A 15,143-nucleotide genomic window follows, 5' to 3' on the forward strand; every position below is an offset into this window, starting at 1 on the left:
ATCTTGGAGCCCGGATCCAGCCCACTTGTTTGTTTCAGAAAAAAAATACAAGAAAAAAACAAATACGGAGTATATCTTTTTTACAGCAAAAAAAAATGCGACAGATTTTTTTTACCGATTTGGGCAAATATTTCAAAAGCAGCTTGCTTTCTCAAACTTGAAGATGGACTTGGGCTACTGAAATGAATCAATGATCGCCGATTCGACTGGATCGATTGGGACCGTTGAAGATGGACTTGGATGATCCATCGCTGCCGTTGGTGGTACACCCGACGGAGACGGAACACGGCCGGTTAGGCGGTGACGTCGACCAACCAAGTGGCTGCCGCCGCACACAGGCAGGCCGAGGGCTTTCCGGCGGCCGAGACCGGCCCGAAAAACGAGCTTTTAGGCCCGCCGGAATGAGAAAAACAGAGGCGGTCACACGTACGTACTACGCCCCAGGAAAACTAGAACCAGGGTCCGCAGATTATCACACTAATAATTACTCGTGGGAGTAAATAAACAAAGCAAAAGCATCGTCGATCCTTCACTTTACTTGCTCTAGCTAGCTAGCTAAGCTAGCAGAGAGCGTGTTCGTTGCGCCGCCCCCGGGACCCGTCGTAGAGCGATTATATCACAACGCGTTAAAGAGGCCAGTCGCCGAGCTATAGCAACGCCCACGGTTTAACAACGACCGACCATGCACATGCAGGCGTATGTTCGCGGATATCGCCTCTCATCATGCACGTCTATTTAAGCACGCGATCGGCTCCGCTCCACGCTCACAACACCCACCTTTCGGCCTCGTTTACTATCAGCACCGCAGCAAGATTGCATAGATCTTTTCTCAAAAAAGAGAAAAGAAAGATTGCATAGATTATTACCAGCAATGTGTGGCGGTGCGATCATCCCCGACTGCATCCCGGAGCACGACCACCACCGCACAGCCGACTTCTGGCCGCTCGCCTCGGACGCCGGGCACGAGCTCTACCCGGCTGGCCTGAGCCTGACCGGCGCGTGCAAGTTCCCACACTACCAAGGTACGTGCTAGTAGTATGCCATCTTTCCTCACACGCTAATTAGTTGTAATTCGTATCGACCTTCTGCCTGTACCGGGAACACGGATGAGAGCTTGGGTTTCTTCCGCAGAGCCCGCGGAGCCGAGCAGGAGGCGGGAGGGCAGTAACAACAAGCGGGAGAGGAAGACGGCGTACCGCGGCATCCGGCGCCGGCCGTGGGGGAAATGGGCGGCGGAGATCCGGGACCCCGGCAAGGGCGCGCGGGTGTGGCTCGGCACCTTCGCCGACGCCGAGGCTGCCGCAAGGGCCTATGACCGCGCCGCGCGCCGTATCCGGGGGGCCAAGGCCAAGGTCAACTTCCCCAACGAGGACCCGCCCCCCGGCGACGAGGTCCCCGTCCACCGCGGCACGGCGATGGCACCCTTGCCCTGGTACTACGACGACGGTGACGGTGTGTCGGGCCTCTGCCGCCATCCATATGACGTCGCCGGCAACGACGTCGTCACGGCGGATGAGGGGCCGGCGGCGGCGGCTGCCTACGTGCACCACCAGATGCCGCCACAGCATCAGCAGCAACAGGAGGCTGGGTTGGAGCTCTGGAGCTTCGATGACAACATCAACATGGCCGTGTCTATGTAATTAGTGGTGAAATGATCGACTTGAAGATGTCCTTTCCATATGGTTTGGTTTTTGTAAGACCCTCGAAGTTCTTTTTTCGAAGATGAATACCCAATAAATAAATTTGTAGTGCTTCACGGTTGCATTCTTGTTTTGTGTTGGATGATGTCCGATCCATGTTACTTGTCGACGCTTTTTAAACATAGATATATCTATATTTAGGCAAATTTGAAACAAGTAATATGAATCCAAAGGAGTACATACCCAAGGAATGTCGTCGACAGTACTGAACTTCTAAATGGGTATACTACCGCGATCTGACAACCCGGCGTTCAATTTTAAAAATTGAATACCACAATTCTGACCATGTATTTTGACCAGTTACACGGCAAAGGAGATAACTCATGAAAGATCAACAATTGTAAAGGTTCACATAGGGGAAAGGCCCCATATGATTTCCAAAAGGATATTCATAACTGGCTAGTGACAAACATGAAACCAAAAATTAACTGGTTCTAAAAAATTCATCAGCACAAGATTCTGACATCTAAAACAGTATAATTCTGGTATCCAAAGGAGTAATGATTAAGTAACAAGAGCGATACGACACAAGGGTGACAAAACTGCTTCAGCTTAAACCTTGAAGCCCCTGCTGTTCCTCCTTCCTCTTGCCTTCTCAAATTTCCTGCCCTTTGAGCGAACATATGGCTTGGTGTGGCTGTGTGGGACACCTGGAGCAGCGCCAAAGTGCCTAACAGCTTCCCTGGCATTCTTGGGGCCCCTCAGGAGAAGCTATTCAAGAAAATGCCAATTGTTAGAATAGTCATCTAGCAATGAGACACAAGAAGAAAGAAAGTTCAGCTGGTGATTATCAGATAATGACCCTAGAAGGCACACAGCTTATATTGAGGTGGTCACTAATACATGAAAAAGGGGGAAACTTTTAAACATCATAACAGGAGTTGACACATCTCTAAACAAATAAAGAGATACGACAAATTGGAGCAATTTCTCTATATGAATACAACAAGATCTAGTTTTGGTAGAATTCAGAGCGAGCACCATTTTTTTTTTGAAAGTTTGCGAGCACCATATTAACAGTACACGCAACTCTATAAGCCATGTGAGGAAAAAAAACAGTGGTACCAACCCCAAACACTTTATTACCCTGGATGAATCAATCATTCAATGTGAGTGACTGAGTGTAAGATGTCAAGGTTTAAGCAACTCTTGCAAACAAAAAAGCAGACTATGATAACCAAAACGCAAACAATCTACAAGCCTAAAACATCCAATTTAACAATTAAGATGATCTCGTTGGGGAAAACAGTTAAAAGTATTTTAACAGTCATCAATAAATTAGTTTTGGTTGGACATTTGGCACCAGTGCAACCATGACAAAGTTGCAATGGGCTGTTAGGCCAGCCATATAGATATAAACTTTTATATATCATTGGCTAGTGTGAATTCTGAATAAGTACACATGATTATGTGAATAGGTTAGCATAAAAGATCAATGTAATCTACTTGTTAGATTCATCCTCTTAGAGGGACCGAGAATACTTACTAGTTTAAATTAATAGATTGTCTTTCAATTCTAAATCTCTGGGTACTACTGCAAGACATGACATGCATAGAACATAATTACTAGCTCAAGATGAAACTTGAATCATACCGTGTTCTGTCCAAGCGGCGCACGGAGCGCGAGCTGGTCGAAGGTGAGGCACTCGCCACCGGCATTGACAATCCTGGCCCTCGCCGTCTCGGTGAACCTGAGCGCGGCCACCTTCATCGCCGGGATCTCGTAGACCCTCTTGTCGTCGGTGATGGTGCCCACGATCACAGCGATCTGGTCACCCTGCACAGACCGCAGACACGCGCCCACATTAGCATCACATCCACTAGCTCTTCTAACAATCATCTAGACCACGCAACCCAAAACAAAATGGCACACTGCGAGATACAGGACGGATACCTTGCCCTCCATGAACCTGACGAGGCGTCGCATCGAGAGCGGCGGGCGGTTGGTCTTGCTCATGAACAGCCGCTTCAGGATCACCGCGTTGAAGTGGCTCTTCGTCCTCCGCACGAGGAAGCGGTAGAGCTACGCGCATGAAACAAACCGCAACGAAATCTGAATCCCTGACCAGGCAGGCAAGGCTACGGCGGCAACAGCAGCCGGACCGAGAGGGGGGGGGGGGTGGGAGGGGTTACCTTGACGAGCAGCTTGAGGTAGACATCGTCGGACTTGGGCGCCGTGCGCTTGGTCTTCTTGTTGCGGCCGCCGGCGACGAGGTCGATACCCTGCGCGCGAAACGAACGGGTGGCGTCAGCGAGGTGTTGATTTGGGGAGACGAGGAGGACGAGGAGGAGGAATAGGAGATTACCATGGTTGCGCGGCGGCAGAGGTGCGGAAAGGCGGCGGCGGCGGGAGGGGAGCTAGGGTTTAGGGGGCGGAGTGAGGAGTGGAGCCTAAATATGGGGTGGACGGATATAGGCATGGTGGGCTGGGCCTAAACTAATTTCGTGTTGGCCACTTTCGTTGGGCTAGATTATTGCTCATGTCCGATTACAGATGAAATTTTCGCTCTCCCTCACTTTTTTTTTTGCTATTTTCGCTGAAAAGTTTACAGATGAAATGTCATGACTTGATTTTAAATTTTGTAAAGTGTCTCTTTGGACGTTTTTGCATGGTGTAATCTGTTAATCCACACAAGCTTCTCTGCTCTTTTTTTCATCAAAAGTGAAGATCAGCAGTTGAGGCGAATTCAACTTACTCAGTAAAACTGGAATTACTCCACTACGTAACCTTCTTTCCCCGACAATTTACTACTCCATCCGATCCATATTATTTGTCTCAAAATTGTCTAAATATGGATGTATCTATGTTCAAAAAACGTCAAAATACATCGACAATTTACTACTCCATCCGATCCATATTATTTGTCTCAAAATTGTCTAAATATGGATGTATCTATGTTCAAAAAACGTCAAAATACATCAACAATTTACTACTCCATCCGATCCATATTATTTGTCTCAAATTTGTCCAAATATGAATGTATCTATGTTCAAAAAACGTTAAAATAGAGTAGTCACTAACTTTCACAGCTCCACTTTCCGGGTCTATAAATACAGGCCAGTCATCCCTACAGAAGCCAAAGCACACGGAGCTGAACCAGCCAGCCAAATCTAATCTACCCAACACACTCGGACAAATACTCAAATGGCATCATCATCCAAGCTGCTGCAGGCCGTCGTCCTCCTCGCCGCCACCGTGATGATCATCCCGGTGGCGGCGTCCTTAAGCTTGCCGGGCGCCGCCGGGAAGGCGAAGACGATGTTCCAGAAGGCCAAGGTGGTCGTGGCCGGCGCCGTCCCCTGCAGCACCGGCAGCCTCATCGACATCGCCACCTCCCCCGCCTTCCCAAGTCCGTACCACCACTCCAAAATTCAAATCGATTAACCCTGCAAAGCTTTCAATCAATCCTCGATTGATCTTAACCTTTCTTCGATCTCGATCTGAATTGCAGATGCGGAGGTGGAGCTGCGGTGCGCGGGGCAGGTGGTGGCGGGGGCGACGACGAGCACGAACGGGACGTTCACGATGGAGCTGCAGCTGACGGGCGCGGCGGCGGTGGCGGTGGAGGCGTTCGTCGGCGGGTGCTCGCTGGTGGTGGACACGCCGCTCGTCAAGTGCAACGCCACGCTGCCGCCGGCGGGGGAGCTGGTGTCGCACCTCCAAGGCCCGCTCGCCAGGCTGCTCGGCGGCGTCTTCCACCTCTTCCCCGCCGGATTCTCCTTCCACCCCCGATGATGTATGTCGGATTCAAAAAATATATGACTGATTGATCACATCTCGTGTTGATCTGTCTGTGTCTTTTCTTCTTCCCTGTGTTGTTAATCCAGCTGCAAATGTATGTATGGCAGTATGTTGGTACATGTACTGGGAGATCTAGCAGCTAGTTTGACTGTTACAGTGGGTCCTTCCATCTCTCTGCATCTTGACTCTTGCTCGTTGAAGAAGTAAGTCCCGAATTAATTGATACGGATTTGTATAAATTCAATTCGTATACAGTTACACGTTAGTTAATTCAGGACGGAAGAAGCAGGATGGATGAAGGTATTTGTGGAGTGATGTCGTAGAACCGGATGCATGCAAATAAGATCATCAGAATTGGCGTCATCGTCGCGACGACTCGATCCGCAGCCACCAAGAAGAAGAAAAAAACTTCGTATTTTTTTCTTGATTCCTTTTTCAAGAAAAAAGAGCTTTTATTGATACTTGTCATCATATCAAACCTTGCTACTAGTCCATGGTTATCTTTTTCTTCTTCGAAAGCGGGAACGAATAAAGCACGCTGTCCCCGGATCACCTTGCTTGCAAAACAATCGCCCGAGGCTGTAACAACTCGTTTACAGGATTCGTAGTGGTGTAATAAACACAATCATGTCTAATGGGCCTTCACCAATCGCCGGACAGATATAGTGCTCTTTTTTTTCTTACAAGTCTAAAGTGGGCAGGATATGTAAAGGGCCAAGAAAAGTGAAATGCCACTCTGAATTCTGCAGTGTGCCACACGTAATAAACTTTAGTTCTGCCTTTCATCATTTCATCTTGACTATGTATGTTTCTTGTCAAAACTTTCCACAGTGGCTCGCATGCATGCTTATAGCTAGTGCTTGTTTTAAACTGCCACACTTCCTTCAGGGCCTGCAGCCTCACTTGACACAGGCTTTATTATACTTTTGCCAAAACCTTATTACCAGTGTGTATGGCAAGCTTTGCCACTCATTCTAGCTAGCTTTGCCACGATGATAACCTAATGTGGGTGGCGAAGTTGAGCTACGAAACACAATTCAAGTGCGACGAACTCTCGTGGGAGCACTTGCTGCAGAGTTAGTGCGTTAAGAAAACACAGATCATCGAGGTGATGAATCGAGCTTAATTGTATACAGGCCACTTGCGAGTCGAGGCAATCCAAACACGAGGAGTAGGTAGTGTCCTCTGCAGTGGCACTTTGCTGGTACTACCCACTCCCGTGACTTGATTATACTACGTACTCCGTACTAAACCAATCATCGTTCTGTGTAGTATAGCACATCTCTCGGCCTGACAACTGGTTAAGGACTGGACAAGGAGCAAATTAAAGTCCAAGCGGTTCATCTGGAAATCCAATTTCTGCACAACCTAGCTCTAGCTGGATATATGCCCGATGAATCCACGGCAGCTGGGAAGCTTTGCGGTATCGGATTCCCCGACTAATTAACGTGCAGCGTGTGCTTTTTGGGCGTGCCGTTTGATGATTGAGCATTCCATCAGTCTATCGCCCACACACGTCAGAACACGGCAGCTGATGCTACAATCATAGTGTTGGCTCGCGCTCAGCACCATGCTGAACCCAAGGCCCAGCAATATGAGAGGGTAACTTGTTCTTGTGGAAAGAGAGGGTTTGCCGGAGCTACCAATGATTCAGTACAATATCATCCGACTCAATTTGCAACTTTCCCCCAAACAATGACCAAGCAAACAAGACAGACAAGGCTACGGCGACCAGCAGTTTGAACGCTGCCGACGCACAGAATATCGTACCACGTGAACCGAGAGTAAATATTCCAAATGCTTTTGAAATTGATGCCAAAAGATCAATGAACCATGTGAAAGTGTGAAACCAGCCAGACATCTGCGAGCTAATCAATGAGAAACTGGATCTAGTTCTGAGCAGATGACTAACTGTGGTCAAAGAATTCAAATAATATGACAATACTCCGTACAAGAGTTGAGAAATCCGAAGCACAGCCAAGTACCCCACCAGCAAATAGTATTCATCATTCTGTGGGGGTTCCAGTATTTTAAGACCGGGTCAGGCAATAGTTTCCAAAGCAACACAGGTGAGTGATGCTTGAGCAGAGAATAGTTTGACCCGTCCTCAGATTGTGATATTTAGACCATAAGGAAAGGCAGAAAACCTAAAGAAGGCCATCCAACCCAAAATGGCTACATTTAAGCTTTCAACACCGCCTTGTGGATCATCGTCTCCTTGTGTATTTGGTGGCAGCTCTTCTCTACCAGGTCAAGAAGCTTCTCGAGGTTCGATGCCCATGAGTTGAGTACGCCGTTGCTGTCTTGAGCTGTCCGGAAGGATACAATACCCATCGGCCTGTCAATCTTTGCAATCAGGGCCTTTGAGTTCACCATGTCTGAAAGATGCTTCTCTGCTTCCTGAAGGAGAACAATGCAGGGCAAATTGGATATTGCATACCCCATATCTGCAACAGCAGATAATTGAGGAAAACAAGCTGCAATGCTGCTTGGGAGAGGTAGGAAATGTGTACCTGTAGGCTCAAACAAAGAAGATCGGCAATCCTCTTCAGGGTAATCCTCGAGTAGTACTTTGAAACAACCAAGATATTCTGAACAGAGCAAGAACTGGGAATCAGTCCACAAGCACAAAGCAAGAACTAAATAATTCCATAATAAATGCCAAGTAAGCAGTACATGTTCAATGATCCTCAGCTTCAAATCTTCCGCTGCTTTGGTGCCTAAAGCCCCTCCGAGAAAATTCTTTTCGTTCTCATATTCATCCTTGAAGAATTCCCACAACTTTGTCCACTGAATCACCTCCATGGTAACCAACTGCTTCAGCAGTAATCTTTTTTCATACAAATATGGGGAAGGTAAGTAAGCGTTAGGCAAGGCTATGTGATGTAACAAGAATTTCTAATCCTAAGGGCCATGTAATTGTACCGGAAATTTGGGATCTCTGATAGATTTTTATCATCTAGCGTAGCATTGAGAAGGCTCGACTGCATTGGATCATGAGGTGCCAGAACCAAGTACCAACAGATCTTCCTAAGAACCTACAAACACAAATCGGCAGTTAGATCACACATGCACCACCAACATGCACGGGGGCCACACACACAGATAGAGTGAAAGACTACCGGTATCCACTTTGCCTGATCATCTTTTACGGATGGAATATCATAAATTGATTTGTAGCAACGGCAGATCTCCAGGTAATCATTGTTATGCGAGTAATAGCTGAAAGCAACAATGAGAAATCATGACTATTGACCACAAATATGAAACATACTTGTAGCAACTAACAGTGCGGCATATTAACGTAGCAATCAAGCAAATCAAATAGAGAATCTACTCCCTCCGATCCATAAAAAGTGTCGCTCATTTTGTACTAAGCGGGCGACACTTTTTATGGATTGGAGGGAGTATTTTATGACATCAAGAGTTCAAACAGGGAAACTAGTACAGCAGATAATAGCTTGACTTCAGAACGGTAACACCTAAACATAGATTGCTGTAATCCACAGTCAAGGTATTCAAGCACTATCATGACATGACAATGCAAGTAGAACATATAAATATATGACAGCTAATGGGAAAAAGCAGAAGAAAATGGATGGTGAGTTTCCAAAGGTAAACAAATAACAGGCTGCGGCAATGACAAACAAATAGCCGTAGAAGTATATGAGTTATTTTGTCCTGTCCGTTTGGGCATATAGTAACTTTCTATTAAGTAATTGTTGTTATTGCCGATCATGAGCTAAACCTTTACGGGAAAAGATATTTGAACTTAAATAGATTAAGTACCACTGAGCAGAAGCACCACGTACCGAATCATCAGTTCATAGTAGATGCGCTTCAGTTCTAAGAGGGAAGGTATTTCTGCAGGGGCTTCCTGAACAATATTATCACCTTCTTTTGGTTTCTTTTTTTCCTTTGATGTATCTGCATCGAATACCCTAGGACTGATTTTTCTGGATAAAATTTGTGCTCGGACATAATCTTGATGATCTAGACACAGCCGGACCTGTTGCCATGAGTAGTAATTTTTCCATGAATCGAGCTTATGTGACCAGTCAAAGCTTTATTGTTGACAAATGACAATTGACAGCGTACCTGCTCCAGAATGAATGCAATTTTCTCTGTCTTTGCCATTGAGCCGAATGTTTCAACCTGAGGATAAATTTCTTAGTCAATAAGATATTACAGGCAGTTGGGAAACAGCACCAGCAAAACGGTACTCTTTGATTATAGTGGATGGTCTGTTTGTACAGAATCCTAGCGCCAATGGACTTACAGCCACTTCTTGCATCAAATCGGCAGCCTCATCAATCTGCCCCAGCTCCTCTTTGATTTTTGCAAGTCTTTTGATCAATCTTGCTCTCTCTATCTCCACGTATATCTAAAGTGGATGCACATGAGATCACACACGTGAAAGCAAACAAAACTTACAGAAGTAAATACAAACAAGTAGCCATGCTTCTCACTTTTCCAGCAGAGACACTGCTTAATGTTTTAATAAGCTCAATACGTGTGTCCACATCTGGTGTCACATCAATATACTCCATCGCTCTCTGAACCATGGCAGTAATAGCCTGCATATAATAAATAATAAGGTGAGGTATGTGCATAACTTAAAACTAAGAAACCAAAAGTAAAAGTAGTAGCGTACATAGCTGGGAGTGCTCTCTTTTTTTTAAGGGAGTGCTTATGATATGACGCTCAGTCTTACATGAATAAGATGATCAATAAACACTAATTGCAAGTTACTTGCTCTAGCAAAAGAAAGTTTTACTGTTCTGGAGAGAGAACTGTAAGCAAATACTCCCTCTGTCCCATAATTCTTGTCGCTGTTTTAGTACAAATTTGAACTAAAACAACGACAAGAATTATGGGACGGAGGGAGTATTGATTTAGTGTTTCAGTGAAAGAAACCCCAGTAAACCATAAAATCATTTTGCATTCTGATTTAATGTTTTGTAAGACAATACTGTCAAGAAGAAATTTCATCTAAGTCAACAAGGCAAAGAAATGATGTAATTACTGAGCCTGTTGTTCTGGTTCGAGTATTTGCTAGTGACTTTCAACTAAGAAAACATTGTAGACATGCGCATAAAGTAGCTATACATAAGAACTTCTGCACTTCAGTAATAACACCAATGTTGTTTGACAATGTTCACTGCCACTAAAATTACAGTATAAACACAATTATTATGCAACGTGACACATTAAATTCAGACTAGAAAATACTCCCTCCGATCCATATTAATTGTCTCAAATTTGCCCAAATATGGATGTATCTATGCCTAAAAAGCGTCTAGATACATGTAATATTTCGACAATTAATATGGATTGGAGGGAGTAATAATTAGGGTGCATGCTTAACATTGCTCCCTTGCTTGTTGGTTGTTTTTATATGTGGGCTAAATATATATAAAGGAAACAAAACAGTTGGCATTGGAACAGTCGATTAGAACCAGAAAAAAAAACAGCCAGTAACTCATGAGGCCCGTCTAAGCCATGACAATTTGCAATAATGCTGGTCACTGCAATGAGTAATGTTACAAGGCAATATGGCATGCTTGCACCCATTAGCCCTTACACATGCAGCAAATATCCCATAACATAAAGACATCAGGCCAAATAAAACACACTTGAGCCCTACTTCCTTCGTGCATGGCTCAACAAAATACATTTGTACTACTCCCTCCGTTCCAATAATTCTTGTCGAAATATTACATGCATCTAGACGCTTTTTAGGAATACATACATCCATTTTTGGGCAAATTTGAGACAAGCATTATGGAACGGAGGGAGTACTTCATAAATTCCATATTCTCCAAACAGCCTTTCATTATAATTTGTGTTATTAGCTAAACTTTAAACAAAACAAGTTTAATTCTATGAGATAAATATAGACTATGGTGGTCTAGCATGACAACACAGTGGCTGCAACTGTTTGCTTCAGTCTCACGCGCTACTGAATTTCAGTGCCAGTCAGCCTCTAGTATCGGGTCATTCCGTCACTACAGGATCAAAATCAACACAATTCAACACGAACAAAAAAAGAGAGAAGCGGGTTCCCGTGAGCCAGACCTGCTTGAGCTGGCCCCTCCTCTTGGAGAGGACCACGATCTGGTCGTTGAGCGTCTTCCAGGCGCCCTCCTTGTGGCAGAGCTCGACGATGTCGACTGCCGCCTTCCGCGTGCCGGCCACATCGCCGGCGAGCCTGCACTGCTTCTCCACGTTCAGCAGCGACTCTATCGCCGCGTCGAGGTTCCCCTGTCCCTCCTGTACCATCCATCCACACAGTAAAAGCAGCGTCAGTTTCGCGTTACGAGATCGAAAACCGAAACCCTCCTCCCAGGCGATGGGGCCTGGAGAGAATACGAGACCCTGGCGAGCGGAGAGACTGGGTGGAGGAGGGCGGAGGGCGAGCTCACCATGGCCGGGATCTAGCGGGAGGAGGCAGCGGCGGCGGAGGCGAGGACGCCGAAGAAGAAGAAGAAGGAGAAGGAGGAGGAGAAGGGGGTCGTTGAGGTTTGAGTCGGGCTCGATCGGATTGCTCAATGTTTAGCAGGTTCGGTACGGCCCAGCTACGGCCCACTTTACAAAATGGGCCGCCAAGACGATGACGACACCTCTGATCCATTCGGCCCGAACAAGGCATAACAAATACGGTCGCCGCCAGCGCGACACAGACCTCTATGTTAACAGAGGCAGGATGGGCGACGGAACAGGCCGCTCATCTTTTGGGGCCCAAAATTTGGTTAAGCCCCTCCTTGAGAAGATTTCTCCTCTTGCTCCTCAGGCGCCAAGGACATGAAAGCATCCACCCACTCCAAGACTAAACTCAAAAGAAGCTGTTGACAGATAGAGCAATCCATATAATGAATTGGGGAGTGTTGAAAATTAGCAATGTATATTTGAGAAGTTTCTAATATTTTGGAGAATCAGCATGTAAGATATTTACAACGAGCCTTCTAGTGAATTTTTTAGAAGATTGAAATATTTTAGAAGGCTCAAGAGGTTGCATGAGAATGGAATATATTTACCATGGAAGATCCTAGATTAAGCTTCGTACGTAAGTAAAATTCATACTTGTAGAATGTTTTAGAGAATAAATATTTGTATGTGTAAGATATAGATGAAATTAAAAACTACCATTTCACTGCTAAGTGTCTTCGGAAGCATCTTCAAGCTCTTCAAGTACAATATTTGCCAACTTTAGTGCGCGTTCTGGTTGGAAACTCTCCTTATTCAATTCACTGAACAAATATGGCATTGCATTGTATGTGTAATCTCTATCTTCCTCGGTCATCTGAAAGCACACATACCATGTTAGTTAAAAAGGGATGTGAATAAGGAGAGTCTCTAGAATGCACAAAAACTGAAAAGACAAAAATACTTTTGGTCATGTTCACGTTGTCCATTGCAAAACACCGGTGTAAAATCCTGCTAACAGAAAATTAGTAGATAAAATCCTGCTAATTAATAGAAAATTAGTAGATAAAATCTTGTTAATTAACAGAAAATTAGTAGCGATGACAGACAAATAGCAAGGTGCTAACAAATCCGTGTATAAGGTTTTAGGTACATGTTGAGAATAGGGCCTCAAATTACTTAGGAAAAAAAAATAGTACAAGTGTCAAAGGTATGAAGACATCACGCCCTTCCCATCCTAGTACTCAAAGGAACCGAGGAAAATGACCTCATGTGAGGCCGCCATTGCCGACGACCCCGCGCGAGGCAACCATCGTCGGTACCACTCAAATATTGCCTCCCCTTGCCGACGACCGCACGCCGATGCCCCACACCGACGACCACATGCCGACGCCTCGACGAACCACCGCACCGACGACCCATCTCGTGACCCTGCCCTCGTCGACGACTCCCTAATTTGATTTTCCACCTTGGGTAATACCTAATCGGTTGCTAATCATAGAGGTGTGGTGAGTACCGATAAGAGAGAGTTGGATTGGGAGTACCTACTCACCGGCGGATGTAGAGCGTGACGGCGGCAAAGAAGAGGAGGAGGAGGAGGAGGAGAAGGAAAAGCTGAGGGCGAGTGAGAGTAGAGGAGAGGAGGATAAGGACGACGATATTATTTCAATCTAATCTAATGCTACAAGGTACTAGCCGTCCGGCAGATCCACGTGAGGAGAGGAGATGGAAGGGGTCGCGGGGAGGAGGAAAAGCAAGAAGAAGAACGGAGAGTGTTTACTAGCGGTAGTAAGCTCTTTTTTTAGGCATAGAAGCTGAAAATGTTGTGATTCGGGTTAAAAATTGTTTTCGTACTTTAGGCCGGTCCAAAAAATCCCGATGGCCAACATTACGTAGCCTTTCTGTCGGGTGCGTGACCAAAATATTTCCGTGAGCCGGAGAGACAAGAGGGGCATGGTCTGGGGTTTGAATTTTTATTTCTTTGGTAAATTGTGATGATTTTGAGTTTAATATGGGGCTTCTTTAAATTATTTACTGCTTTTCAAGTCACATGCACTGCAATAGCCTTGTTCCAAGCTAATTTTTGGCTCCGCCTAACTTATGTATGTCCAAGAGAGCAACGAGTGCTTAATCACCATGAGATTTTCCTCTTTTTCCTACTAGAGAGTAAAATATCATGTGTATGCATAAGGTGAGATCACCGATACTGGTATTGATAAGGAACGGCCCGATCGTATGAGAGAGCAACGTCAATAATTTGCGTGATTCTGCAATTCTTCCGACCGATCACCCGTTGCCAATGCAACGAACTTGCAACCCAATATAAATTTGCCACAACATATATACTTGGGAAGTGGTCTACCAACCATAAGCGATTTTGTAATCTTACAATTCCTAGTGACAGATGGTTCTCAAAATTTTAGTATCAATGGAACACCCCATCTAACGAATATGGGGCAGAAGATTCCTAATGAATGTTTGCGCAATTTTCAGCAAAGTTTCGGTATAAGCTAAAATGTTGCCTAAGCCTAATTCTAGCTAGGCACACCCATTTGTATATATATAGGAGAGGAGGGCAACCTGGTTCTGCTCAACTTAATAATACAACCAAACCGAAATAGGGTTGGCTCACATACGAACTCCCCCCCCCCCCCCCTATCTTATTGAGCTCATCATGGGATGTCCCGGTGCATCTTATACTCCACCCAACTTGTGGTGCAACTTCGGTATGCCATTTTTGTCATGGGTTGTATTTGCACACAAATTGTTCTTCTACATGTCTCCATTCACCATCTTCAGTTAGGGGAAGTTTTCCTCCCTCTCATCCTGAGACACATCTTGATGATGGATGACAATGCTTGAAGATCCTCACGCACGGGTCCTCTCATCAGCGCGCCTTGCATGCTTCACCCTAAAACCTCATCATTCAAAGATGCAAAACTTAGCTAGTATAAAAATCTCACTGATAAAAATATCATATTCAATTATAAGTGAATTCACAAGTTGTTCTAATAACTTGTCACTTGCTTTTGTAATTGGTCCAATGCGCAAATCATCAGGTTTATCTTTAAAACAATGTTATCATCAGAACAGATGGTAAGAGAGATAGGATCAATATCCTGTCATAGTAGTAGCCTTGGTCTTGAAAACCGGGGCGGAGTTGGGCCCCGGACAACCTTGGCCATGGCTCGGGGCGCGAGAATTTTTTTTCCCCTTCTTTTACATACATTTGAATAACAAAAAACCGATAACCTATTATGTCAATATAAATAAAA

At 45.2% G+C, this 15,143-nt stretch overlaps 4 protein-coding genes across 5 annotated transcripts; 2 read left to right on the forward strand and 2 right to left on the reverse strand.

Annotated features, from left to right (window-relative positions):
* The first annotated feature begins 756 nt into the window (after nucleotides 1-756).
* LOC100837018 (ethylene-responsive transcription factor RAP2-3) lies at nucleotides 757-1,762 on the forward strand. Its single transcript, XM_003559761.4, has 2 exons — nucleotides 757-1,022; nucleotides 1,132-1,762. Exons 1-2 carry the CDS (start codon nucleotides 872-874, stop codon nucleotides 1,638-1,640), a joined length of 660 nt encoding a protein of 219 aa, XP_003559809.1. The 5' UTR covers nucleotides 757-871; the 3' UTR covers nucleotides 1,641-1,762.
* Nucleotides 1,763-1,986: 224 nt separating this feature from the next.
* On the reverse strand, nucleotides 1,987-4,126 carry LOC100832221 (60S ribosomal protein L18-3). The gene is made up of 5 exons (XM_003562411.4): nucleotides 4,007-4,126; nucleotides 3,834-3,923; nucleotides 3,595-3,723; nucleotides 3,295-3,477; nucleotides 1,987-2,411 (listed from the first exon to the last, which is right to left on the reverse strand). Exons 1-5 carry the CDS (start codon nucleotides 4,118-4,120, stop codon nucleotides 2,253-2,255), a joined length of 675 nt encoding a protein of 224 aa, XP_003562459.2. The 5' UTR covers nucleotides 4,121-4,126; the 3' UTR covers nucleotides 1,987-2,252.
* Nucleotides 4,127-4,761: 635 nt separating this feature from the next.
* On the forward strand, nucleotides 4,762-6,205 carry LOC100832528 (phylloplanin). 2 transcript variants are annotated; one of them, XR_002962532.1, is made up of 4 exons: nucleotides 4,762-5,050; nucleotides 5,153-5,437; nucleotides 5,550-5,645; nucleotides 5,718-6,205. XR_002962532.1 is itself a non-coding variant. In XM_024457949.1 (3 exons), the coding sequence occupies exons 1-2, from the start codon at nucleotides 4,846-4,848 to the stop codon at nucleotides 5,434-5,436; spliced, it is 489 nt and encodes a 162-aa protein (XP_024313717.1). In that variant the 5' UTR covers nucleotides 4,762-4,845; the 3' UTR covers nucleotide 5,437; nucleotides 5,550-5,942. The 2 variants fall into 2 exon arrangements, 1 of the variants encoding a protein (XP_024313717.1); XM_024457949.1 differs by having other exon boundaries at nucleotides 5,550-5,942.
* A 1,112-nt stretch (nucleotides 6,206-7,317) lies between these two features.
* On the reverse strand, nucleotides 7,318-12,008 carry LOC100831617 (26S proteasome non-ATPase regulatory subunit 12 homolog A). The gene is made up of 11 exons (XM_003562409.3): nucleotides 11,868-12,008; nucleotides 11,521-11,715; nucleotides 9,912-10,019; nucleotides 9,722-9,826; nucleotides 9,541-9,597; nucleotides 9,255-9,451; nucleotides 8,565-8,664; nucleotides 8,368-8,480; nucleotides 8,119-8,272; nucleotides 7,956-8,033; nucleotides 7,318-7,842 (listed from the first exon to the last, which is right to left on the reverse strand). Exons 1-11 carry the CDS (start codon nucleotides 11,868-11,870, stop codon nucleotides 7,624-7,626), a joined length of 1,329 nt encoding a protein of 442 aa, XP_003562457.1. The 5' UTR covers nucleotides 11,871-12,008; the 3' UTR covers nucleotides 7,318-7,623.
* Between the last annotated feature and the right edge of the window lie 3,135 nt (nucleotides 12,009-15,143).

This window comes from Brachypodium distachyon, chromosome 1 (genome assembly GCF_000005505.3).
Source record: "Brachypodium distachyon strain Bd21 chromosome 1, Brachypodium_distachyon_v3.0, whole genome shotgun sequence".
Classification (NCBI taxonomy): Eukaryota; Viridiplantae; Streptophyta; class Magnoliopsida; order Poales; family Poaceae; genus Brachypodium; species Brachypodium distachyon.